General features: G+C 43.7%; 1 protein-coding gene across 2 annotated transcripts in view; it reads left to right on the top strand.

Moving 5' to 3' along the window:
* The window catches only part of ADAMTS17 (ADAM metallopeptidase with thrombospondin type 1 motif 17), a 157,317-nt gene that overhangs the window by 6,751 nt on the left and 125,748 nt on the right, over positions 1-24,818 (top strand). For both annotated transcript variants that reach the window (XM_069025817.1, XM_069025816.1), the window contains exons 3-6: positions 3,219-3,384; positions 14,820-14,992; positions 23,678-23,761; positions 24,102-24,259. In XM_069025817.1, the coding sequence (XP_068881918.1) occupies positions 3,219-3,384; positions 14,820-14,992; positions 23,678-23,761; positions 24,102-24,259 (581 nt within the window). The remainder of the gene's footprint in view (positions 1-3,218; positions 3,385-14,819; positions 14,993-23,677; positions 23,762-24,101; positions 24,260-24,818) is intronic.

The following is a 24,818-nucleotide window of genomic DNA, read 5'->3' as shown; positions in this document are numbered from 1 at the left end:
ACATGGGAATGTTTTGGTGGTGATCAATGTTAAGCTGACTTCTAAAACAAGGATATGAAATATCCTTAATGTGAAAGATCTTGCCACTGTTAAGCACATTGGTGAGTGGGGCTGTAGTGGGAAGCGTGGATTATTGTTTTAATCAACTTGTCAGTTTGCCTGCCTTTGGAGGCTGAAATCATTCCAGCCTTTCCCCTTAGCGGAGCTGCAGGGTTCTGTCAGCTACATGGTCTGGCCATACCAACTGTAAAATTAATGCAGATGATGATGAACTCCTACACTCCTCTGAATTTTTGGGCTCCTGATGATTCCTGTGTCTCCAGGATGGTGGGGTTGGGCAGCAGCTGCTTTTCCCAACATTCAGCAATCCCAGATCCTGGGCTCCCACAGAGAGAGAAGGGTGGGAGGGAGTATCCCAGCTTTTGATATGCATCTCCCCAAGCATAATTGCAAGTGAATTGCCGGATCCAAAGCACTTCACTTAATTGGAATGATTTCCAGAGATGTGGGAAAAGTAGCTCCGAGAGTTACGGGGTCTTCTGTTTTACTTCCTTATCTTCAAAATCCAAAGCTTTCTCCAGTCCCTTAAATCGTACAGACAGGAGAAGAAAAGCACAGAGGCTTTGTCCAGTGCTGATGTCTGATATCTCATGCTGGGATTAGCACAGGGCAGGATCTGGAGGATTTGAGTGATGCAAATGAGGAATGCATTTCTTACGGAAAAAGCAAAATAATGATCAGACTATTCAAGTTACAGAATCCAAAAGATCTCCTCTGGGCCTACAGGTTTGGGGACTCTTCAGAACCCAGATGCCAAGTTTGGGGAAATAATTTTGACTCCCTAGGAATACTTTACAGGCACGATCCTGTAAACCCTTCCTGCTTGAACCTCTGTTTGCGTTGTCAGATTGATCTTAAGATGCTTCCCAATGTATTCCAGGGTGAAGATGCATGGCTCTTTCCCTCCATAGGTTTCACAATTCCACAGCAAATGTGAAACATAAGTCTTTTCCAATGGTTTAAATTATTTTCACTTATGATGCCAGAAAGTTGGGATAATGCCGGGTAGTGATGAAACTGACTTCTTCTTACATATTTTTGGCACCAGCTGAAATGGTTGGCAGTCTGTCAGGAGCTCTGGTGTGGCTTTTAGTACCATGGCACCAGATTTACAACCCTTCTTCTAAATAATTAAAACCTATATTAAAAAAGGGGGCTGGGGCTACCTCCCAGCTGGAAGATTGGAACAAGGAGGGGAAGTAGTGGAGAACATTGTAAAGGAGGCTGGAAGAACAAGTCACCAGGGCTTTTGCTGTCTCTGAAGCAATTCTGACAAAGCCCAACTTGTGATTTAAATGAAAAGGCAGCCTTTTGGACACTCCAGGGCAGAGTGGGTCTTATAAACTGGTGAGCATTCCATAGGGCCAAGGAATAATGTCGGGTTTTCTGTGTAAATGGGAGGTGCCAAGGCATTTTATCCTTAAGCAACTCCCCTGCCCCAAGAGCAACGTCTCTTTTGGAAGGCCCCCAAAGAGGTGTCTCTTGTCTCTTTAGAGACAGGGGACTGATTGTCTCTGCTGTGCTTTGCAGCCATGGCCAGTGGAGACACCAATTTTTACAGTTTTATTTTTGTCCAATTACTCTTTGGAAGTCAGTGACCCTTTCTAAGACACCCTGGTTTCCCTTGGATGCTGTTCAGTTCGTGTGGCTGTCAAAGGAGGAGAGCTCTCATTTCTGCTAGCAGAAATTCCTCTTGCTGGAAATACTGGGCCAAAGGGATTTCCTGGGTGTACGTGAGGACTGAATTTGGCAGGGAGGTGTGGAAATGTACAATATACAGTATGTAATGTATATTATAAATCATATTAGTACAGTCAGCTGTTGAACACACAGCGTTCGCATGTACGTGCAGAGCATTTCTTTGGAGAGTTGCCTGGCTGGCACAGAATGTGAGGGGGGGGGGACCAGAAAGGTCTGGTCTCTCTTTTTATGTATAGGATGGGTGTTGGACCTCTCTGGAAGCACCTTTACCTCTCAGGTACACAATCCTGGCAGGCCAGGTGAGCCCTTCTGTTGTTAACAGAAGTTAAATCAGAGCTAGAGACTTCTCGCAAGGGGGGGTACATGGCAGAGCTGTGTTTTGAGACTTTTAATTGCAATATAAATAATCACTGGATTAATACAATGAAAATTAAGAACCCCTCATTGTAAATACTCACTTTGTGCAAGGTGTTACAACTTCAGTGTTGATTACTAAACCTGGAGGCTTTGTTAAGTTTTAAGGTGATAACTTTGCATTCACTCTCTTCTTTTCATGCCAGAAAAGGAGTGGAAAAAGCATAAAAGAACCTTAAAAGCTCTGGGTTGTGAGCAGAGGAGGGCTCTCCTGGGGCAGAAGCTGGCTTCCAAAGGTGTTCTTGCCAGCCCTGGTGTAAAGTCTGGACTTGGTGCAGGGAAGGCAGGGATTTAGTGCTCCGACCTGGACCCTATGGAGTTACTTAGGCAGGGTCTTTGCCTTCCCTGTGTCACTTATTCCGGGGATGGTGGAAAATCCTGTAACTGGGACAGTGCAACAGTCCATTCCTGATTTCACCTCTGAAATCCAACCCTTGGCTGGCAAGGAGAGCAGTGCTGACTATGTGCCCTTAATGTATTGGGAAGAGGTATTTGGTCCCAAAAAACGCATTTGGCTCTTCAAGTCACACTTGCATCAGTTCACTCAGTGTTCCTTGTGAGGGTGGTACACACAGGGGCCTCCTGTGTGCAGGCAGTGTCACCTCCGTGCTCTCTGAGACAGTAAATGCCATTTTATGGCAGTGCAATCCTGGCAGTTGGAAAGGTGATTTTGAAGGGATTTCTGTTAACAGGATTTATTTGTCCTCGTGTGAGCTGAGCATCTTGTAAAACACACATATTTGTGGGGCTGTGTCTGGAGGGAGAGGAAGAAGGGAAACCAAAGGTGTTGACAGGAATCTCCGCCTTTTCTTTGTACATGCACAGTGCATTGTTTCTAAATAGTTCTCAGTGATATAAAAATAAATATGAGAAGCAGTTGAAGTTCTTTAATCTGTATTACACAAGCTGAACACAACCATAATCACATCATTTCCTCAAAATAAATAATGATTGCACTGAAATGACCTGGATTCAGACTGGGCTGATAGACAAGCTTTGGGTACCAAACTGATGGGGGTTTTTTTGTTCTGTTTTGTGGGCAGGTTGGCTACATCCAGCTTGGATCAGAGCAGCTGCTGATCCAACCTGTGAATGCATCTGAGACCTCATTTAGTGGAAAGGAACATTTCGTCAGGCGGAGACGATCCACCAAAGCCGGCCATGCCACCGAGACACACGGTCCTGAGGAGCACTGCAAGGTTGTAGCAGGTGAGCTTGGAGTGGCTCCAGAGAGCAGCCATGGGAATTATGTTTGTATTTTGTATTTCTGGTGGTTGGGTGGCTGGAGCTGGGGAAGATGGAAAGTGTGAATGAATGCTGCTGCTGCTTCAGGCAAGGGTCACATTGCAGACATGAAGTTGTCAGGGCATGTGCTGTATCATTGAACTTGTGAGATGATAAATTCTGCTTTAACCTTGCAGTGTGACCACTGCTCAGGGAGGGATTCACTGGGCTTTTAGCAAAGGTCCAGGTTTGTTTAAGTGAAGTCAGTGGTTAGGGGAGGCTCTTCCATCTCACCTCTTCACTGGAGTTATGCCAAGCAGGCAGGGATAGAATGGTGATCCTCACATTTCAGAATGTGGAAAACATCACTTCAGCTACTTTGATATATTTTAATCAGAAGTATCATCTATGGAGTCCAGCTCCAGGGATCCAGCATAGGATAAAGAGGTATCTGGAGATGGAAGAGATGCACAGTTTGTCTTTCAAAACCATCTATTTTCTTTTCATCTTCTCATGCCATCATTCTTACTTCTATCTAGCAGAGTGCATGATCTATGTCAGGGTCAACTGAGCAGACTTTGTATTATTTTATGGATTTTAATTGCTTTTGTAAGGGCTTGTGTGCATTTGGAACTACCAGATGTAGTTAAACAAGGTGACTTTTTTAACTAGGAGCTTGATTTTGCTTTTTCTACCTGGTGTTTGACTAACCAAACTTAAGCTCTATCTGATAAAACAGCTGTTATATCATATATTATAATTTGCTATCATTTTTCAATAGAAAATGGCTAAATCTGTTCTTGGATCATATCCTGTCTTCTCCCTCTTTCAAAGCCACACAGTCAAATTGCCAGCTGGTATAAATTGGTCTAGTTTTTGACATCTTTGGAGCAATTGAATTTTATCCTTTCTGGAATTCTCTCTGGGTGGGTTGCATAGGGGGTATTTTTTATGCACTTTGTGTAATTTCTTCATTAGGTTGCAGTGTCCCTGTATCTTCTGTTCCTTTCATTCCCTTCCTGCCCCACTACACAATATTCCAGCTTCTGCCTTCTCCTGGATGGGCTGCATAAATGGAGCAGTGGGTTGTGCTGCTGGGCTGCTGAGAGGCAAAATGGGGAGCAGGACTGGGAGGTTTTCTGGGTACAGGAGTGAGACTCACTGGTGTGGGAACAGCAGAGTGCTTAGAGACAGGGGCTGCTGTTGGACATTGAAGGACATGGCAGCAACAGGAAGCACAAAAAGCTTCCTTGTGGGAACAGCAGTGGAAGAGGCCTGAAGGAACTCACTGTAATGGGCAGCCAGGAACCTGAAGTTTGCCTGTAAGGCTTTGAATCACAGTTTTTGTGTTTAACCGGACCTGTGCACCAGCAGGGGTGACCTGTGCACCAGCAGGGGTGACCTGTGCCTTCTCCTAAGCCGTGTCTTCCCTGGCACTGCTGCTGGTAAATCCAGGGCCTTTGTTTTCTCCTGTGTGGAGCTGAGCGCTTCACAGTTCAGCAGGTTTATCATTCTCAGGAGTTCAGACTAAGCCAATCTTCTTTCTGATTCTCTGAGAATGAAATCTTGGATCTGGTTACAGTTACAGATCCCTTATGTCTCTTTTCAGAGAAAACATCAGAATTTAGCACTGCTCTGATTTCCCAGCCAAGTTCTGTAGGTGCTGCAGCCCTGTGGTCACAGAAAATGCATTTCAGAATTCTTACACTGTAAAAAAAGGCAGCCATTAGTTAAAAGCTGAACTGAACCAAAATCAGTCCAAGAAATCAGCCTCATCCTTTTGCCACTGAACCTTTTGACCTTTTTTCTAGGGGCAGGATGCTCCCTGTCATTGGCAGAACTGAAATTCCCTCCTTCAGAAGAGGGGCGAAAGGAAGGAAACTGGGGAGACACTGGATAATAATTATATGGGATCACAAAGGGAAAGAGGAGCTGAGTGAGCATGAAGATACTAAAGGAAGACAGTGAAAAAAGAGTATTTCCAGTGGCACCTCCTGCTTCCTGAAGGCTTCTGGGGACCCACTGCTACAGTTGAGAACAGAATTCCCATCCCTTGGGTGCTGATTCCTTCTGCTGTGCTAAGAAGGGAGCCAAGCCCTTGCAGTGCTGCTCCTGCAAACAGCCACTGCTCCAAGTAGCCCAGTCCTAAAATAATGCAATCGCTTGTGGACTTTCCCACTTAAAGGCAGATCACTGAATGTTTGTCATTGTTGAGGGAGAGAAATGTAAGTCATGGCTGTTAATAGGCTTAGCACGTTAACGACCTAATTGACTCCTGTCTGCTTTGGATTAACTTTCCTGCACAAGGAGTTTAGAAACAAAAAAAATTAATCCTGTCTGACACACAAAAGGTCCATTTCTAATGAAACTGTGTGGAAGCGGCCATCTAGGGATGGGTTTCCAGAGTTTCTGCTGGGAAAAGGTCTCTTCACTGTGGTACTCACCAACATGGGCTGGTCAGATTTGTACTAGAGGTTGTTTTCCATTGGTTTAAAATTTGGCTCACCCAGGCTAAAACTTGGCAGGAAAGATTGGAGGTTGTAAATACATGGGAATATTCCTATGCCAGACATTTTAGATACAAACCCTGTATTGTGGAATGACATAGACAGAAAAGTACAGGTCTGTGTAAATACAGTATAAAATGAGTATTTTTCAAGGGCACAGAATTGTCATCCTTAGGCATTTTCCAGTCCTTTACTGCTGTTCTTGTATTTTCTGAATACACAAGAACCACCGCTTTATGTATTTTCTTCTTTAAATTTTGTAATTCAGAGGTAGCTGGCATAATCTGGGGTTATTTGGGAAACAAAATACAAAACATCAGCCGAATTTTTTTAATGTTAATTATTGATCATGTTATGAAAATTTAAACAGGGCTAAATTGCCCAGTGACAAATTTCCTATGATATATGAACTTAATTACTTGTAAAACAAAGGTGCTTGGTGGTGTAATGACTTGTGTGAGTATTTGGAGGAGGAGCAGGAAAGCACTTTAAGAAAGCAAAATGAACTTAATTAGGGAGTGCTACTGAGGGGACAGAGAGCACAGCTTTCCAAGGGCATTGCCCTTGTGTTCCACCCAGAAATGTGGTGCTCTCCCTGCAGACCCCAGCCTTGGGAGAGGGAAAGTGGCTTGGGGCCAGGTAATGCCATCAGACTGGTTTGATAAGGGGTGGTTAAAATCCCTAAAACAACTCCTTTAGTCTAAGTGGTGTAACATGTCTTGCAGCACTCAAAATTATTTTTAGGTCTGCAGGAGAACTTTGTGGGAGCCAAATTTCTCCTGGAATAATCTGTATAAGAGGATTAATCTGACTGTAGTCAAGAATGGGAAAGTACTTAAGGTTTTGCATGACTGGATCCTTGAGATTTGAATCTGAAAGTGTCTACTAATGGGTTAAAAAAAATCCCAGGGCTGATGTTGTAATTCCAAAGTGCTCCAGCAGCAAAGGAGGGATCCCATCACCATGGGCCAGGTGCTATTGTTAGACATATGATATGTGAATATGTTTTATTTTTATCACCTGTCATCCAGCAAGAGAAAGAGTTCAAGTCACAATGCACATTTCTGCTCAGGCATGAACATGAGCCCCTGTGAGGCAAACAGAAAACCTATTAAAAGGTTTCCAGGTGCACATGCAGTGAGGGGGAAGGAAGGGAAGGTTGGGTTTCACTTGCTCTGCAGCATGGAGTCGTGAGGAACATGGGAAATAGCTTCACACCAGTGATGTGAAACACTTCTCATCTCTGGACACTGGGCAGCATCTGTACAAACCTCCTGTCATACCCTGCTTTGACAAATTTCTTGTCAAAGGTCCTGGAGAAGTGTTTTTACTGTGGAGAGAGTGGAGTCAAAGGGAGTTTTGTTTGCAGGTTTTAATACATAGAAGTAAGAATTTCCCTGCAGAAGAGCCAGACAGGAGAGAAAGATCTCTTTAAATGCATCACACATGATTTTTGCAGTGCCCAGCCCCTGAGATAGAGCTTCTTTCATTGCCCTGTCTCTGTGACCTTGTGACATACAATAAAGCTGTTTCTATGTGACAATGTCCACCACAACCTCAGCTGCAGTAAATAGATGATTTATGTTATCTATCATGGAACAACACTGGTTTAACTATTTACTGAGATTCGGACACATATTTTGCATGGTTTTTTTGCCATCAGAGTCTGTGGATGGGAAAATTGTTCCATTTTTCTTGATTCTGAGAAAATATCAGTGTTCAAGTCAGAATCAAACCATGTTGTGAAAGCATAGGAATCTCCTCTAACTATGTCATAAAACTTTCTGTTTCTTTGAGAAAAGTAGATTCTGTTATAACTTTTCCAAAAGTCTCCAGTGATGTATGAAAGTCTCCTTACATAGAAAGGGTTTGATATAAAATACAGTCCAGGAGCATGAGAGAGAGCAGCTTGTCTTTGGAGGGAAGGTTGTTATTTCATGTTTATGATATAGACCCCATAAATTACTCTTAAATGTGGGTTTGCTTTAAACCCTTTTGTCAGTTTAAATGAACCAGTTTTCCTTTAATGCAAATGTGCTGCACACCCAGTGAAATAATGGAAGATCAATATTTTAATTCACAAAGTAACAGTGTGTTGCTTCTCTGCATAGTTACTTTGCAACCTGTTTTAACAATTTATCAAAGCTGGTAATAATTTAAGTAAGTGCTGGTGCGCAGGTATCAAATGTAGAGAATGCTTTCCCCGAACAGGTATAAATCTTAAACACATGTTACTGCTACGTTGCATTTCTCCATCTTTAATCATTGTCTCTTAGCTGGGTTTTCTCTGCAGGTTTGACTTGGCCTGAAAGAGCAGTTGTTATGGCCAAAAACGTGCACTAAAAATAGAGAGATGTAATGCAACCTGTATTAGTCCATATTAGGAAGCTGCTGTTGGAGAATTAAAGCAGGATTTCAACAATGGGCTCCACAGAAGATGTAATGTGATTAAGTGTTTGCAAGCCCAGAAGGATTCCCCGTGTCAGGAACTCAGCACTTTACCCATGGGAGTGTGTCTCACTTCTGTGGATAAATCCCTTGGTTTTTCCAGATCCCTGGTCTTCCAAACAGGGAGTCTGGATTTTCCCTGCAAGCCTGTGATTGTTTCCTCATGGCTGATAAACAGCAGCCTCCTGGAGCAGTCTTACATTCAGAAGTGTCCTTTTCCATCACATGTGGCAAGTGAGGTTTTACTGCAAGTCTGTTCTGGATGATTCCTCAGTGGCAATCCTGAGGAGTGTGAGGGACTCCAGGTTCTTCTTCCACTGCTGTCAAGGTAAAAAAGAGACAAAAGAAGGAAGTGTAAGTACACGTAGTGAATGGATTTCTTCCCCTTCCAGAGCAGCTGTGCTGCTCCTTTGCTTGGTTCCTGATGAAGCTGAGTGCTGGTTTCCATTGGAACCCAGTGAAATCCAGCCTGGCAGGTGGTGATGACACATTGTCGGTGTCCTTGTTTCAGGATGTTCATGGATATTCCATGGTCATTCCGGCTACAAAAGCAGAGAGGTGGTTCTTGGACTAAGGTATATTGCTCATCTTTTAGGTGTCTTTGCTTCTTCCATGTTATCACTGTCCACAGCTCAAGCCATGCTCAGTGTGCCTGCTCCTGTACCACTATAAATTGCCTTATTTATCTGCCATAAGCCTTGCTTGTACCACCAGGAAAGTGTCCTTTCCATGGGAGATGAGTGCACATAGTCCAGGAGGTGGGAATCTTTGAAAATCTGGTGACAAACTGAACCATTGAGCAGAGATCACAGTGCTTATCCTGTCCTGTCTCACAGACCTGCCATTAAAACAAAGTCCTGATGTGTTGTGTTGATGACTGAGTTTGTTTTGCAGAAGAATAAGGTTTTAAGTGATGGGTCCCAAGCCACAGACTGACTTGGATAACAATACTTGCAGTAAGTTCTCTGTGGTGTTTTGAGATGCAGCTCAGAGTTCATTATTTCTGTCTCAAGTTCTTGTTTGCTTCTGTGCCAGAGAAATAGTCATGAACTTGTGATCTGGTATGAAAGTGGCTGTTTGGGGAAAAAAAATAAACAAAAAAACCGCAAAGCAAAACAAAACCATTTTTGGAAGGTGAATTAGGGAATAATGGATCATTCTGATGTGCAATAATTTTTCCTAGCAGTTGATGCCTGAATTTTGTCTGCCATTCCAGCCAGAGAGAAATTGGAGATGCACTTTGTAGGACAGGGCATTAAAACTGAGAGGACAGCTCTCAGTCTGTAATCAGCTGTTCTTTCAATGAGCCACCATTTGTAATTCCTGAACTTCAGGCAACCCACTGGCATCAGCTGGCTGTGGTAAATCTGAAATTCCAAGGTTTTGGTGGAGGTATAACAGGGCAGGGCACAGGGATGTGCTGCACCCTGGCAGAGGTGAATCCCAGACATGTCTCCATGTCTGGGATTAGTCACCTTTTGAGAGGTGTTTCTATCCTGCTGCTGGTACCAGAGAAATTTTGTGGCATCCTGTCCCTCTGATAATTCAGCATTGACATATGGTTTTAGGTTAAGTAATAAGAATATACCTCAAGGAGTCCCTTTCTTTAATTTCTAGACTTGGTTTGTGTGCAGGATCTCCCTTTTCTTTCTGTTTTGCTTTGGAGAGGTGATGAATTTTACTTTCAGGTGAAGCTAATAAAACCTGCCTAATGTGAGTACCAGTCAGAGATTCTCTGGAAAGTCCTGGGGCTTGGGGAGAATTAATTTTAGCTGTTTGCCCCACTTGGACACCCTCTCTTCCTTTTTATGCTGCTGAAGTTACAGGACATGGTAAAACAGAGCTTGCCCTCCATCGAGGGTATATGGACATGTTAAAGGGGTCATGGGAGGAGGAAAGGGAGCAAAGGGCTTCGAAGAGCTGGAGAGGGTTTTTAAGGCAGCAATAGGAAAGAGCTTCTAAGGAAAAATCTGGCCTCGCAGAAAAGACCCTGCAGTTTAACTTTTATTTGTGGCTTTTGTTGAACAGCATCCAGAGACTGCCAGTAGGTTTAACAAGAATGAGGTAGCTAAAATTACAAAGGGAAAGATTAGGCAGGAAAAAATAGTGGAAGACTGTAGGAGAAGAAGTTGCTTTTAGATGAGTCTGGGAAATGCAGTTGGAAGGGAGGTAGGAGGATCAGGAAAGGCCTCTGCACTTACAGCAAGAATCTGCCAAAAGCCAGACAGTGCTAGACAGTGCTTCTGGTGTGTAATAGGAAAAGGTCATTTGGGGCGGTTGCTCTGGAATTGCACATCTGCTGAGTTGCCATAAAAAGCACTGAACATAAGGAGTTTTCTACAGAGGCCTCAGAAGAGCCTTGTTGTGCTTCTGATCACAGTGGGGATTCTGGTTCTTCCCATTCTGAGGGAGATTTCAAAGACTGCAGGACGTGGTATGATCACGTGGCTTTGCAGGTGATGAGCCAGGGAAGGGTAAATGAAAGCCACCTACTGAGCTTGTGCAGTGTCACAGCCATTTTATCCTGAGCATCTGGGGGTGTGTCTTGTCCCTTCACTTCACAGTCCTGAATTTTGTGGAATTTTTGGCCCAATAGACTGTGTAACACTCTGTCAGAGTGACTGGCCAAAGAGTAATGTCCCTTGTGCCCAGTCACCTGCAGCATATATGTGCTGTGTTGTAGATTGACTGTTTCAGGTCATATTTCATATGAAATTCTCTGACCTCTTAAGCAGGGAACACCTGACTCCTAAAATCATGTGCTGTGTGCTCCCTGCAATGTAAACTCCTCTGACAGCTCCTGCCCATGGTTTATGGCCTCTTAGCCTTCACACTAACACTTAACATCTGCACCACAAAATTTGTAACATCAGTTTGTTCAAATAAAGAATCCACCAAGCATTTAATCCTTGTTTTAATGGCTGGTGTTTATTTTAGTTTGGGGTTTCATGTACTCATGGAGGGATTCTCTGCCCATGGTCCATAAATCTTGCAGGGCAGGAGTGAGACTTTTCTGTGCTGGCTTGTTTCTGAAGTGAGGCTCTAGAGATGGGATTTTATTTTTTGTATACTTCCATAAAATCAGCTCACTTTCAGGTATGAGCTGCAAATGCATTTCACGAGGATTTTTCCTGTTGATTTTGGGTCTTTCTCTTCATCGAACATCTGTAATATGGGATATGTGCATTTCCTTTCTCTTTGTGATGGTTCATCCATGCAAATGCTTTGTTTTCTCCTTGTGCTTGATTGTTCTGGAAAATTGTTTGCCTTTGTGGTAGGCAGGAGGATGCAGAGAGAGACCACTGTGAAAGTGGACAGGATAAAATAATTTACGCTATGGAGGAGCTGCAGACTTGGAAAACCTCTCCTTTTTTAAGTAGCTGGTGTTGCTCTGCCTATTCTGGATGGTTCAGCAGTGACCTCCTGAGCTCTTTGTGGGCTCCCTCGAGTCCTGTTGCCTGTTTTAAGGGAAGGTAAATTTACACCTGGATAATGTTAGGGTGAAGCTAACAGCAAGAGCCTGGATTCTCCCCATCAGGTCACTCTGGCTGTGTTTCCAGGCAGCCTGTGGGGTGGTGCTTCTCCACACACATCCTCTAATCCCAACCCCTTGGTGGAAAGCAGCCAGTCCACGGGAGGAATGGGGCCCAGAGGCTGTGTGTGAACCAAGACTCTGCCCAGCCTTTGCCAGGAGTCCCTTTAGGCTGCTTCTCTCCAAAAGTCACACCTTGCAGAGTTTTGTTCAACTGCAAAGAGGTGCCAATTCCTTCATCTGCCTCTGGACGAGGGACCACACTGGCAAATGACCATGGCATGACCTCTTCTCCCTGCAGTGCAAGCTCCAGTCTAGCAGAGTGAGTTGTTCCTCTGACGCAAGTGTCTTCTTTTCCACAAAAAAAGAGATTTTTAAGTGAAAACCCGGAGAACTCTGATTTTTTCCTTCCACTTAAACCTTTTTACACAGCTCATTCAGTGTCAGGCCTAGATTCAGTTGAATCGAGGCTTAGCCCCCCATAAGAACAACTTCTCCATAGATGAGAGATTTATACTGCCTGAAAACATTTATTAGGGGATTGCCAAAATAAGAATTTGATGGGGAAGTGCTGTGCTTTTCAGGAAGGTTCTGATTGATAGCAGCAAGACCCAAAATGTCAGTGTTTTTACTGAAATAATTCACCTTCTTTTCTTTTTTCTTTGATTTCTCCTTGGTATTTAAATGATGATGTTCAGGACCTGTAGCTAAAGATGTGCTGCTGTGCAGAAGGAGGGATGGGAAATGAATGGAATTAAAGGAATAAAATAACACACAAACATGTGAGCTGTTCCACAGGAGTTTGAGGAAGTCATCTCCATCTCATAGTTGGCAAGTCAAAGGTGCATTCAGCTCTCCTTCTTTCTTGCATAGTCAATTTTTAAATTTTATTTATTTTATTTTTATTATAGAGATTCTCTGCTCTGTGGCAGCTCTGCCATGACTGTGCACTTTCCTGTAGTCATCCTGCAGCCCATGTGAAAACAGGCTTGAAACTCGGTTATTTTCATCTTTGCTGCTGGCATGTAGCTTCCATTATTTATGATCACCCCACGTTTTCTTTTTTTTTCCTTGTCCATAGACTCCTGTCTGTCTCTTTAGACCCAGGGGGATATTTCCAAACTCTCTTAAAAAAAAAAATCAAATCAGATTTCATGGTTGTTTTCTCAGTTTAAAATGTGTACCAAGTGTTGACAGTTGATGCCTTGGGCAGAAAAGCACGTGCAGAGCTGTACTGGATGACTGCGAGAAAACCAGGAATGAGGAGATGGGATGGATGTGTGGAAATGTGCATATTGACAAGGCAGAAAATGCATGAAGGTGAAGGCAGGGAGTCCATTTCAGGTGGGCTTTTGGGGGTTTGTGGCTGATGGAGTTTGTCACCCTGAATGCAGGAGGGTCAGGGAAAACTGATGATCTGGGAAAGAAGGGAAATTCAAGCTGAATTATGTAAGGGAGCTGGTAAACAGGCTGTGGAAAATCAGGATCAGTGAACACCAGCTCAGCTTTGGCTGCTGCTTTGCTCAGAGAGGGTCTCGGGTTAAATCTAAAGAAAATTAAAAAGTGATTCTCTGCTCTGGGGAATGAGCAGCATGTGTTGTGTGATGTAAGAGGGACCTGTCTGATCATCCGTTAGGGTCTGTCCTGTGTCAGTTTTGCCCTGAATGTTGTATTTGTGCTGTTGCAGGACCTGTGTGTTTTGTTCCCTTTTCCACAGGGAAAAATCAGCATTAATAACAGTGTCAGTGTCTTATCCATAATATATCACAGTATCAGTGAATCTTGGCAGTTGGTTTCTTATTGGAAGAATAAATTTGTTTTAATGATTTAATTTGCTTCTCTTTCATTTTACAATTGAAAGCATGAACACATTTTTTTGTGGCTGCAGTAAAGCAAGCACGTTCAATTTCATATCTGAACTTCTCCTTTGGTCATGCCTCAGCTGCTTTGCACATCTGCCTGTGAAACACAGTTCACCTTTCAGCTTAGAAGAAGACAAATTATTAATACATAGACATTTTGTTGGGAGGAAGTGAGGTTTAACTTCTGTTGTTTAATTTTTTGTATCAGTGGTAGCTTGACCACTGTTTCACTTTCTAGTCCTTAAAATGGGTCCTTGCCATAGGTTCTTGCCACAGGTCCTTGTAGCTGAAGTTCATAAATCAGCTGGTGCAGGGGGTCCCCTGGTCTTGGGTCACAGCCCCAGGAAAGAGGCTCGTGAGCTCTGCATGTAGGTGGCCACCAGCTGCTTGTTCTGCTGCTCAGGCCAACAGCAATAAATGAGCAGAGAAAGCCAGAGAAGATCTTATCTGGCCTGACCTTCTGCTCTTCTGGGTTTCAGCCAGAGACTTGTGCAGTTGGCCAGTAATGAGTGTTCCAAAACAATCTGATTTAATTTTAAAATTTTGAGACTATCTTATGCTCTGTTGCATTGCTCCAGTACTGCTGGTAGTAAGGCAAAATGCAATTGATGAGAAAGTTGGCTCCAGGAATATCTGACAACTCCCCTGGAGAACCTGCAGAGTCTATTGTGTACATTGCATCCCAAAGAAAGGTTTCCTATCCTAAATTTTATTTCAACCAGCTTTTCCTTAATTAGCCCTTGTTCCATTGTAGTGGAATGTTATCCTTTCACGAGCAGTTATTTCCAATTTCTGACATTTTTTGCAAGAGCATGACTTCTTGATTTGAATTACAGTTAATCTTTTGCTTTTTTTGAACTTTCCCCATCCTCTTCCCTCTTTGCCCATCATCTATGCACCCAGAGGCACAGTTGTACCTGCAGTGGAACCTCTTGGTGGCTTCTTTAACCAGCCAAGAACACTTTAATTTAAAGGTTGTTACAGCCTGAATATGCACGAGAATGTTTGTTGAAAAGGGTGGGAGTGTTTTATTATGATCTGCCAGCCTTAAAAGGTATTTTGACTTTTCAGAAAAGAAGAGACAAAAGAAACTGAAGCCCACGAGTGACTGGCGGGAGAGGAGGAACGCGATTCGCCTCACCAACGAGTACACGGTGGAGACCCTGGTGGTGGCAGATGCTGACATGGTCCAGTACCATGGAGCAGAGGCTGCCCAAAGGTTCATCCTCACAGTTATGAATATGGTAAGTAGGCACTTCACTCTCAAAAGAAGAAACAAGAGTAAATAGGTCATATCCAGGGTAGGATAAAGCTGACTTCACAGCAGAAATCAAAAACTGTTTTGACCTTCAGGTACAAGAAAAGGTTTTGGTTTTCTTGTGTTATGTGCCTCTTCTCCATTTGTGTGATTCCTGGTATTTGCCACAATAAAACCCCATTTTTAAAAACTGAAAATGCAAGTTTTCACTTAGGGGAAATAATTGTTCAGGAGTGGTATTTTCTGCAAGGTTTTTGGTGCTGCTGTGTTTTACTTTGGAGGAGGGTAATCCACAGTGGATAGATGGTCTTGTCTGACATGTTTCTTGGGTTCCTAAAGATTCCTATGGCACACCTGTTTCACAAGAGATATGGGTCATTGTTAAAGGCAGTTGAAGTCAGTAGTCCTTTGATTTCCAGCAGAAAACCTGGCTTTAAGTCCAAAATTATTTTTATCTCTGATTTTTACACAATGAAAATGGCTGCTTCCCTTGATGTAGAAAATGTGGCAAACTTACCACCAAACTGCTGGCTGATCCCACTCTTTTCACCCCAGGCCCTCTGGGGCTGCCTGAAGTGGTGCTGATCATACCTATGAGTAGTTGTTGGAGTTGGGCTTGAAAATCATTCTAGAAATCCTAAGGGTATCTTTAGGGACTGAGGGGAACCTTTGGAAATTGCAGGCTTATGTGAACTGTAGGTGTTAATTTGTGAGCTGTCCTTGTAGTGGGGCCTTCTGTCTCAGCTGATAAGGGGACACAAAGCCTCCCACAGGGAATGCTCACTCAGTTGTTGGCAGTGCCAGTAAGGAGGTAATGGCTAAATTGGATGTGGACATTAAAAACTCTGCTCAGAGACTGCAGGAGTCTTTCCAGAGGCATTTGAAAGTCTTGGAGGAAGCTCATATTCCTTTGCCCATGCTATTGTAATATCCAGGAACAGCTCATTCTCCTCACTGTGCCTCTGTTGGTGTTTATGAGCAGCAAATTGGCTTGGGAAAAAATAACAGTTCAGAACAGTAATTGCCTGGTCATGCTTCCTAGTGAAGAGATGGATGCTCAGCATAAACGAGCTATGGAACAATGCTTTTTAGGCGGTCTTGTGTTCTTTCATCAAGCACTGGTGTGAGGGAGCCCTCCTGGAGGGAGATGCTTTGCTGATTGAGTAGGGAGTTGGATTAGTCTTTTCCATTAATGAGCTGCTTTTCTGTGTCCCTTCCTCTACCTTTTATTTTGCATTCCAGTGTGCTCTGGCAGTTGTCACTTGATGGGGCTCCACTGTGGCTCTGCAGTTACTTTTGATGATCCTCATGCCAATGGGTCGATGATTTCATTGTGGCCATTGGGGATCTCTGTGTTGTGTAGCCTTTTCAGCCTGTGAAGGTTGTTAGGGATGAACACACTGATGGACCAGGTCTTAAATAAAAGATGGCTGTGAGTCTTTGAGTCCTGTTGTCTGTCTGGGCTGAGGTACTGCAGAACATCTCAGCAACATCAGCTTGCCAGGTGTGAATAAATCTGTGTGGGGAGGTGCTGATAGATGGGTTGGGTTCTCTAGACCCATTTATTAAACAAATATTGAAGCTTAGTTTCCAATGGATTAGGCTGATGGGCTTTTAAGCTTGGTTCTGATGCTGTAGTGTGAGCTCACCCCTTTACTAGACGCTGGAGAGAGCACATGGAAGAGGACTCTTGAATGAGGAATACATTCATGTGACATCTCCTCAGGTGCAAGGTCCAGCTGAAATGCTTCCCACTGTTAAGTCATTGCTCCTGGGGGCTCACTCGTGTGAGTTTTTTCTAATGTCTGATAGGATTTGAATTAATTTTTCATCTTTTCAGCCTTCAGAGGAGTAATGGAAGAGTCTCTCCCGTGACCACCTACATTCCCACACTCTTAGGAATATTTTTCAGGCCGCTGAAGGAAACTGCTTGTGAGTGACTGGCAAGACCAAAAGATAGTGAGGAGTAATAATAGGCAAACACATATTATGGCATCATTGCATAAATCCTTTATTCTGCAGCAATAAAACCAGGTGACATTCAGGAAAATTAAAGAGAATTTCAATGTTACATTTAGGTAATGAAAGCTGACCTTCACCCCAGGAAAAGAAGCTGAAGAGTAATTCAGAAAAATATATTTCAGAGAGATAGTCCTGTGGTTTGGGTAGGTCTGAGCCAAGCTCTTGACTGCTTGGGATCTTTGTTTCCTGCCTCCCTCTCAGCCTTGGGTGACTGTTAGCTGGGGGACAGGATTTGCCCCGTGATATTAGGCAGTGCTTATTCAGCTATACTGCAGGATGGCAGGCTGCCTCTAAAAGAAACCAGAATGTTAATTTTGGCTTGGATGCTTGCATTTAAGCAAATAGAACATTACTGGTCAGGGGTATATTAACTTAACTCCTCTCTGTAAGCCATTACATTTACTGTCAAACCACAAAACAAGCATTAAGAGGTCTTATTAATGCATTTTATATTTATAGGCATTTTAAATAAAGTGATCTGCCTTAAAGTATTTAATATCTATTTATGTTACAAGAATTTCTGAAGGGGAAAAAAGTCAGCATTGCAAAATACAGGTTTATTGCTCCCTTGGTGAATGAGAATCTTAGAGAAAAAAACCCCACCACCCTCCTCTAGAATAACAGCTAAAAAGCACAGCAAACCCATTTTGGAACCCAGAAATAACAGGTGGTAGTTCATGTAGCAAATGCTGTGTTTTTAATAAAATTCTGTAGTTCCATCCCCCTGAACAGAGAATAGACTCACATTAGATGTACTTGTTTTTTGTGAATGTCACTGTAGAGGTGCAGGCTCTTCCATTTACTAAACTAATATTTGAAATTATAAGACAGATTTTTCCAAGATCATGGAAGAATTTCCCTCTGAGATACTCTGTAACATATGAGTAGGAACAAGCACAGCTCCAGGCATTTGAGTTGGCTTTTTTTTAAGTCACCACTGCTAAAAAGAAATCTTTCCTTGTTTTCTGGCAAGGTGTTTGATTCTGCACGATTTTCCAAACAGGTGATAAAGTTGTTGTCAAATGCCACCACGCACAGCTGCAGCCTTAGCAAGGCAATGAGACTGTGGGCATGAGGAATGGAAGAACATGGACAGGGAGAGATACCAGCAGAGCTGTGGAAATGCAAAACCAGCTACTTAAATATAGGTGCTGATCTCTTTTTCTAAGTTAAACTCCCTTGTTCTTGAGCTTTGTTGCAGTGTTTGCATTCCAGTTCTCATCTCACCTTTGGCTTGAGAGCATCTCTTGTTCATGCCTTTCTTCTGTAGTCACCAGTGTTTAGAACTTCCTCTGAATTCCAAACCCAAGTGCCTTTGTGGTAAAACAAGCTTAAAAACATGCTTATTTTGCTCACTCATTCTGTCATTCTGTTAGTCTGCATCTGGCAGCTATAATTTCTCACTGCATTTCATCCATGTGGAGCTGTTAGGATGGATGTTCTGTTCTTGCAGGAGTTTTATGCTTCTATTTGCTCTTGTGTTTGCTTTTCATCTGAAATAAGTGACCAGTAAAGGAAAAAGGAGATTCTAGGAACTGCCCTGGCCTCTGCTGTGGCTGGTCTTCATGGTTTAGGTTTTCAGCTTTCTGGAGAGAACTGATTCAAGTGGTTCTGGGGATAACTGGTTCAAATGGTGATAAATGAGGATGAGGCGCTTTGGAAAGTCCTGTCCTTGGCTGTTTTGTTGTTAAAGATGAGGGGTTACTGTTTTCAGCCAGTCCCTGAACAGTGAGTTGTGGATGTTGGCTCTTTGAAGTTGTGCAGAGCTGACTTTGCAAACCAAGTCCCACCCAGACTGACCCTCTGAGCACTTAGGGACAGACACGTCTGAATTTCTGAATTTCCAAGACCACAACATAGTAATTTAACAGCTGCTCTCTATGGGTTTGAAAACCTAAAAAAAAGGAGTTGGGTTGGTTTGGGGTTTTTTTTTTTTGTCCCCTAAGTGCATTTTTTTGGGTTTTGGAATAAATTACAACTGTGGCTTGGTTTGGAGCTTGCCTTTTTCTCAGAGAAGGCAGCATGGAGGGTGGGTTTCTGCAGTGTCAGTTCTCCTGCAGCTGCTGCTAAACCATGCAATTACTGTGGAAGCTCTGTGCAGCAGCAGGCAGGAACTTGAAGTTAGCGATCCTTTGGATGTCATTAAGAGGGAAAATTCTTATGTTGTTCTTTAGGAATGATAATGTTTTACTCTCTGAAGCCCGATTTTACACTCCACAGATTCTTTTTCATTTTGGATTTCCCCTGTGAGGGTTTTTTATGTTAAAAAAGCAGATAAAATCATTTTTATCATGCTTGCATTGATGGATTTATATGTCTGTGCTCTTGGGGGCTGGCACATAAAGGCTCCAGAGCTGCCACTCATAATCAGCTCCCTTACCCTGGTCTGGAATTTTCATGAGGGGAGCAGGGACATAAGGGAACATAAGGGAAAAGGATCTGAGTGTCTGATCACTGTCTACAGATTTCTCTTTTCGCTCCAGCAGCCCCAGGAGAAAGAGTTATGTCAACTGTATCTTATAAAGAGCTATGAATATGCTCTTTTTCATAATGTTTAAAGGAGTAATTTGAAAGCTTGGCTTTAGGGGGGTGTTAGAAATCCTATAGCACTTTTCAAAATGAGAGAAAGACAACCTCAGTAACCTGACTAAGGCTTCTGCTGTCCAAACCTCATCCAGCAGCCAAGGCAATGGGAAGGCTCCTGCTTGTATGCAGTGCTTAGGGAAGAAAAAAGAAAAAAAAAAAAGTCAATTTACCCTCAGGGTTGCTGTTCTGAACTCCAGAACATCTGAAACACACACGTCTCCTCCCACCGTCCACCTGCAGAGGAAGCTCTTGAGAATTAAAAAAAAAATTAAAATGATGTAGTTTAGTTCCTCTCTCAGCCCAATTCCTTATGTCTGCGTTTGCTTTGTGCGTGCTGGGGCAGGCCTGGACAGCTTATGCCAAAACTGCATTTGTTCTGCCCCTTCTATGTCAGAGCTGTAAGGAGAAAGAGAGGCAGGAGGAATGCAAACAGAGGAGGATGGTCCAGCCTTCAAGCTTTCCTGTTTTCTTTAGGGCATTCTGTACAGTAAAGCTCTTGTCAGAGAAATGCAGATGAAGGGGGGAGATGCCAGAGACAGACTTTCTTCTTCTTGTTGTTCTACTGCACTTCCCCTTCCATTTTTTTCTGTCTGTTTTCTATTATTTCCTGTTTGTATATTTCCTGTTTCCAGATCTCACTCTCTACTTTTGATGACTCCTCATAGAGAAGTCAATACAGTGTAGAAGTTCACCTGCAGCAGGGCACCCACAACACTTCAGTCCAATTGACCACTTTTCCCATCCCTTCTTTTCAGCCCAGTGATCCAGAACCTCCATTTCTCTTCCAGCCAGGCTGCTTTCTGCCACTTGTGGTGGTGTCCTAAACCCATAACCTTTGCATTTGGTTCCATGGCAGGTTCTGACACTTCTGTTCCCAGCTGCCTTATTTTATTAAAAGGTTCTAAACCACCCCGAATATTTTCACTTTTCCCCTGTTGGAAGTAGTCACAGCAGCCTGAGGGGTGTGATGCAGTGGCAGGCTTCAGGAAGGGTGGCCCATGGTGTTGGGAGTGGGCAGGGAGGTGTCTGTGAGTCAGTCTCTCTGTCCGTGCAGCAGGAAATCTTGAGAACATCTGCAGTGGGAAATCCCATTCCTCATCCCCTGGTACCACTTATCCCAGCCACCTCACTTGGCACGTGCTGGTGATGGACACTTGGATGTGGTGTTGAATAGTTTAGACACGCTGAGTCTGTGGGGTTTGGTCTCCTTGTTGTCTGGGTGAGAAAAGCAGAACGTTGTTGCTGCTGTGATGGAATTCCATTCTTAGCAGGAAAGGCCTATGTATTTGAATTCTTTTATTTTATTTATTGTTACAATCAGCTGGATTCTGTGATGATGCTTCCTTTGGGCACGGCCTGGTTTAACGTCGGCTGTGAACAACCTGAGCTGTATCAGACTCATGTTTTTTTAATCAAACAATTTAAAAGTCTGTTTGCCTTCTCCTTGGGATTCCTTCTAGCCTTAAAGCCCATGATCCCAGAGAAGTTTCCTTCTGAAAGGACAGTGTGTGGGTGCAGCTGGCACTGGGGCTGAGACCCGGAGCTGCCCCTTGCCGGATGCAGATGGTCCCAGCCCTAACTACAGGGCACAGCAGAGCCTGTCAGGAGAGAGGTGCCTCTGTGAAAACATCTTCAGAAGAGGGGAGAAAGCTGCATAGTGGAAAAAAGTGGGGAAAAAATCCATGTGAGCACCCAGGTCAGAGCAGGAGGATGAGGAATTCCAGGTGCTGGAGCAGAGGTTGCCCTCCAGCCTGTGGGGAGACCATGGTGGGGCAGGTGGCTGTTTCCTGAAGACCATTGTGACCTGAGGAGAGGAGCCCATGCTAGAGCAGGTTCTCCTGACAGGAATTGCAGCCCATGGAGTGGATCCATACTGCAACAGGGAAAAGAGTGTGAGGAGGAAGGAGCAGCAGAGAGAGCTGTTACAGGCTGAGGACAGTCCCCATTCCCCATCCACCTGCATGGCTCTGGGTGAGGGGGAAGGAGTCAGGAATGCAGGAGTAAAGATGAGGTGAGAGGAAGGTGTTGTTTTATCTTTTTTTTCTCTGTATATAGATTATTTTAATTGGCAAATTAAATTTTCTCCAAGTCAAGTGTGTGTTGTCTGTAACTGTTAAGTGATCTCCCTCTCTGAGGGAAAGGTTAATGTTCCTGCTAGGCAAAACAAACTGCCATCAGTGTGGGGCTCCTTTGGGCTTCATTTAAGAAAATAAGCAAACAAAGCTTGCATAAGCGGGCAAAGTGGAGCCTCTTGCACTCCCAGTGGCTTTTTTTTTTTTGTTTAGTGTCCAATTGCTGCTGCTTGAGCTCTTCTGAGATCACTGGTGGATGGGAATAAAAGTGCAGTCAGAGTTATCCGTAGGACAGAGGGCACAAGAGAAAAGGAGGAAGGGCTGACAGCTTTCAAGATTGCATCCTGAGCTCTCCAGCAGCTGGTGCTTGGTGTGCGAGTTTTGCCAGGGAAAACACCCTTTGGAAGTTGGTGGTGTTTGGATGTGTCCGTGCCAGGTCTGGAGGCAGTTTGTCTGCTCCGATGGGAAGCCAAGCACCAGCACCACCAGGCTCAGTGATAAGGACCTGTTTGCTGGACTTATCCTCCTTTCATGAGTGGGAACTTCATGGGATGGCCAGAGCTAGTGGAGAGCTGGGACACCAAAGCCATCCATCCAGCCAGCCATCCATCCATCCATCCATCCATCCATCCATCCATCCATCCATCCATCCATCCATCCATCCATCCATCCAGCCATCCCAGGGAAGTGTCTGTCAGCCTCTGCAGTGGTGCAGCAGGGGTTGACTCCCTCAGCCTGGTGCCCCAGTTACCCTCCCAGCTGAAGGTCCAGGTCTCCACTTAAACGGGTCATTGGTCAGAGCCTTCCTCTGCAAGTGTCAAGTTTATCCCCCCCAGGTCTGTAGTGAGAGGCCTGAACTGCTCTACCAACACATCCCCAGGCTAAGAAAATAGTGCCAGCCCTTGTGTGCACTTATACACCAGCCCCAGGGAAGATAAATGGCTCATTGTGCTCAGCTGAAGGTCACTGGGTCAAACACTGAGTAGCTCTGTCTTGCAATCTGTGCCTAAATTGTAGGAAACATTTACGTGTGTGCTTAAATCCAACCCCAAGCACTGGAGAGTTTCAGAGCACTCTTCCACTGAGCACATTCCTGAGTATTTGCACAAGAAGGAAAAATACCAAGCGTTGAAAACATAATGTGCAAGATCTGCTCGTGTCTCGGGTTTGCTGTAGGAAGTTACTGAGCCTGGGTGATGCTTGTAGCCAAACGAGCTGTGAGGAAGGAATATTGCTTACCTGGGGCCAAACCTGCCTCCCATTTGTCAGGAGTCTCTCTTCACTGGTCTTGATTTTGGGTTTTTTTTATTAAGCAGGGGATACAATATTCACCCAAGATCTTTTATGTGGCATTTTACACCTTTTTAAGATAAACCCTTCCCTCACCTTTTTTGATACTGTCTAGTTAAAACATTTGTACACAGAGAAACGGGTGGAATCAAATTCTGGCATCAATTAAGATCTTATATTCTAACCTATAAAAATGAGGTGAAGTATCTGAGCTGGAATGCAAAATCTGGAGAAAGTAGTAAGGTAGTTTCCGGTGCTATTTTTGTATTTCCTGAGGCTTGTGTCATTATGTGCTGCCTTATTACTATTCTCTTATATAAGATATGAAAATAACAGAGGGAAATTGCTTTTCCATTCTATTTCCTGAAGTCTAAAACACACCATTATTTCATCTTGCATTCAGATAGCTCTGATATTTAAATGCTGAAGATCCATGTTAGTTGGATGCTTCGTAACGTATGTCCATGCTCCTGAGACTTTATGTTTAGAGTTCCTTTGGAATATTTCTATCCTTTCCACAGTAACTCTTAAAAAGTCTTTATTTTACTGAGTGTAGTAGCACAATCCTTTTATGGGAGTTTTTTGTGTCAGTTTTTAGAAGAACAAGTGTCTAACTTTAGTCACAATTAGTTTCTTCAACTATTACTAGGTCTTTGTATTGCTTCTAATACACTCTGGATGTTTTCTTTGCTTTTTGACAGGTGTACAACATGTTCCAGCATCAAAGCTTGGGAATTAAAGTCAACATTCGAGTCACCAAACTAGTCCTGCTTCACAATCGCCCTGTGAGTTCCAACTCCTTTCTCCCCTGCTCCTGGAATTGCATTGTGGTGTCCCACAGGGTGGGAGGGGGATGTGGGACAGGTCTGGCCTCAGCATCACAAATTGTGAGGAGTTGCCTGTTCCACTTCACCATTAAAGGTGGCAGTATTAAAGGTGGGAAGTACAGGGGCTGTGGGAGTGAAAGGAATCAGAATCCTTTTATTTATCCTTCCTGGTAAATCTGTCTGCTTGTAGCTGCAAGCCAGTCTCAGGAGTTAACTGTTACAGAGAGGTCTGATGCTTTATCTAAAGACTGTGGCTGATATTTCTCCTTTTGTATCTCCTTTTTTCTCCCCCCCAAAGGCGAAGTTGTCCATTGGGCATCATGGAGAGAGATCTCTGGAGAGCTTCTGTCAGTGGCAAAATGAAGAATATGGTGGGGCAAAATACCTTGGTAACAACCAGGTTCCTGGTGCCAGGGATGACACCCCTCCTGTGGATGCTGCTGTTTTTGTGACCAGGTATGGGAAGGTCTGGTTTATCAGTGTACTTCATCTAATAATGCCCATGGTCAGTGATGGGGTTATCTGGTCGAGCAGAAATCTAAGAAAAAGATGATACACTTGCTGTTCAGATGCCTCAGATGAAAGTGATCTGTCCTTTGTACATTCTTAACAAGGTTGTACAAAGGCATCTTTCCTCTTGAGCCAAAGTGTCACAGTCATGGTCACTCTTCTGTGTCACAGTCATGGTCACTCTTCTGTGTCACAGTCAGGATCAGGATGTGGCTGTAGCACAGGAGGTTTTCTCACACGAGCTGATAGGAGTGGAAAAAAACGGAAGGTTTTGGAGCCCTCCTTCCTAGGAGAAAGAAGGTGTGGAACTGAGAACACAGCTGAGCTCAGGTGCTCTGTGTGCAATTAGGGATTACTCAACTGAGCAGTCTGAGAGGAACAGACAGTGTGTCAGCAGTGGGGAGGGAGTTATCTCCTAAAGAAAGGGGGAGAGAAATACCATAAACTAAATTAATTTGCTCTCTCTTTGCCCGAGGAAATAACCACTTTAACACCTCTCCTCTAT

Source organism: Aphelocoma coerulescens, chromosome 10, assembly GCF_041296385.1.
Source record: "Aphelocoma coerulescens isolate FSJ_1873_10779 chromosome 10, UR_Acoe_1.0, whole genome shotgun sequence".
NCBI classification, from domain to species: domain Eukaryota; kingdom Metazoa; phylum Chordata; class Aves; order Passeriformes; family Corvidae; genus Aphelocoma; species Aphelocoma coerulescens.
Note: the sequence above shows the minus strand (reverse complement) of the source record. Positions and strands in the feature narration are given on the sequence as shown.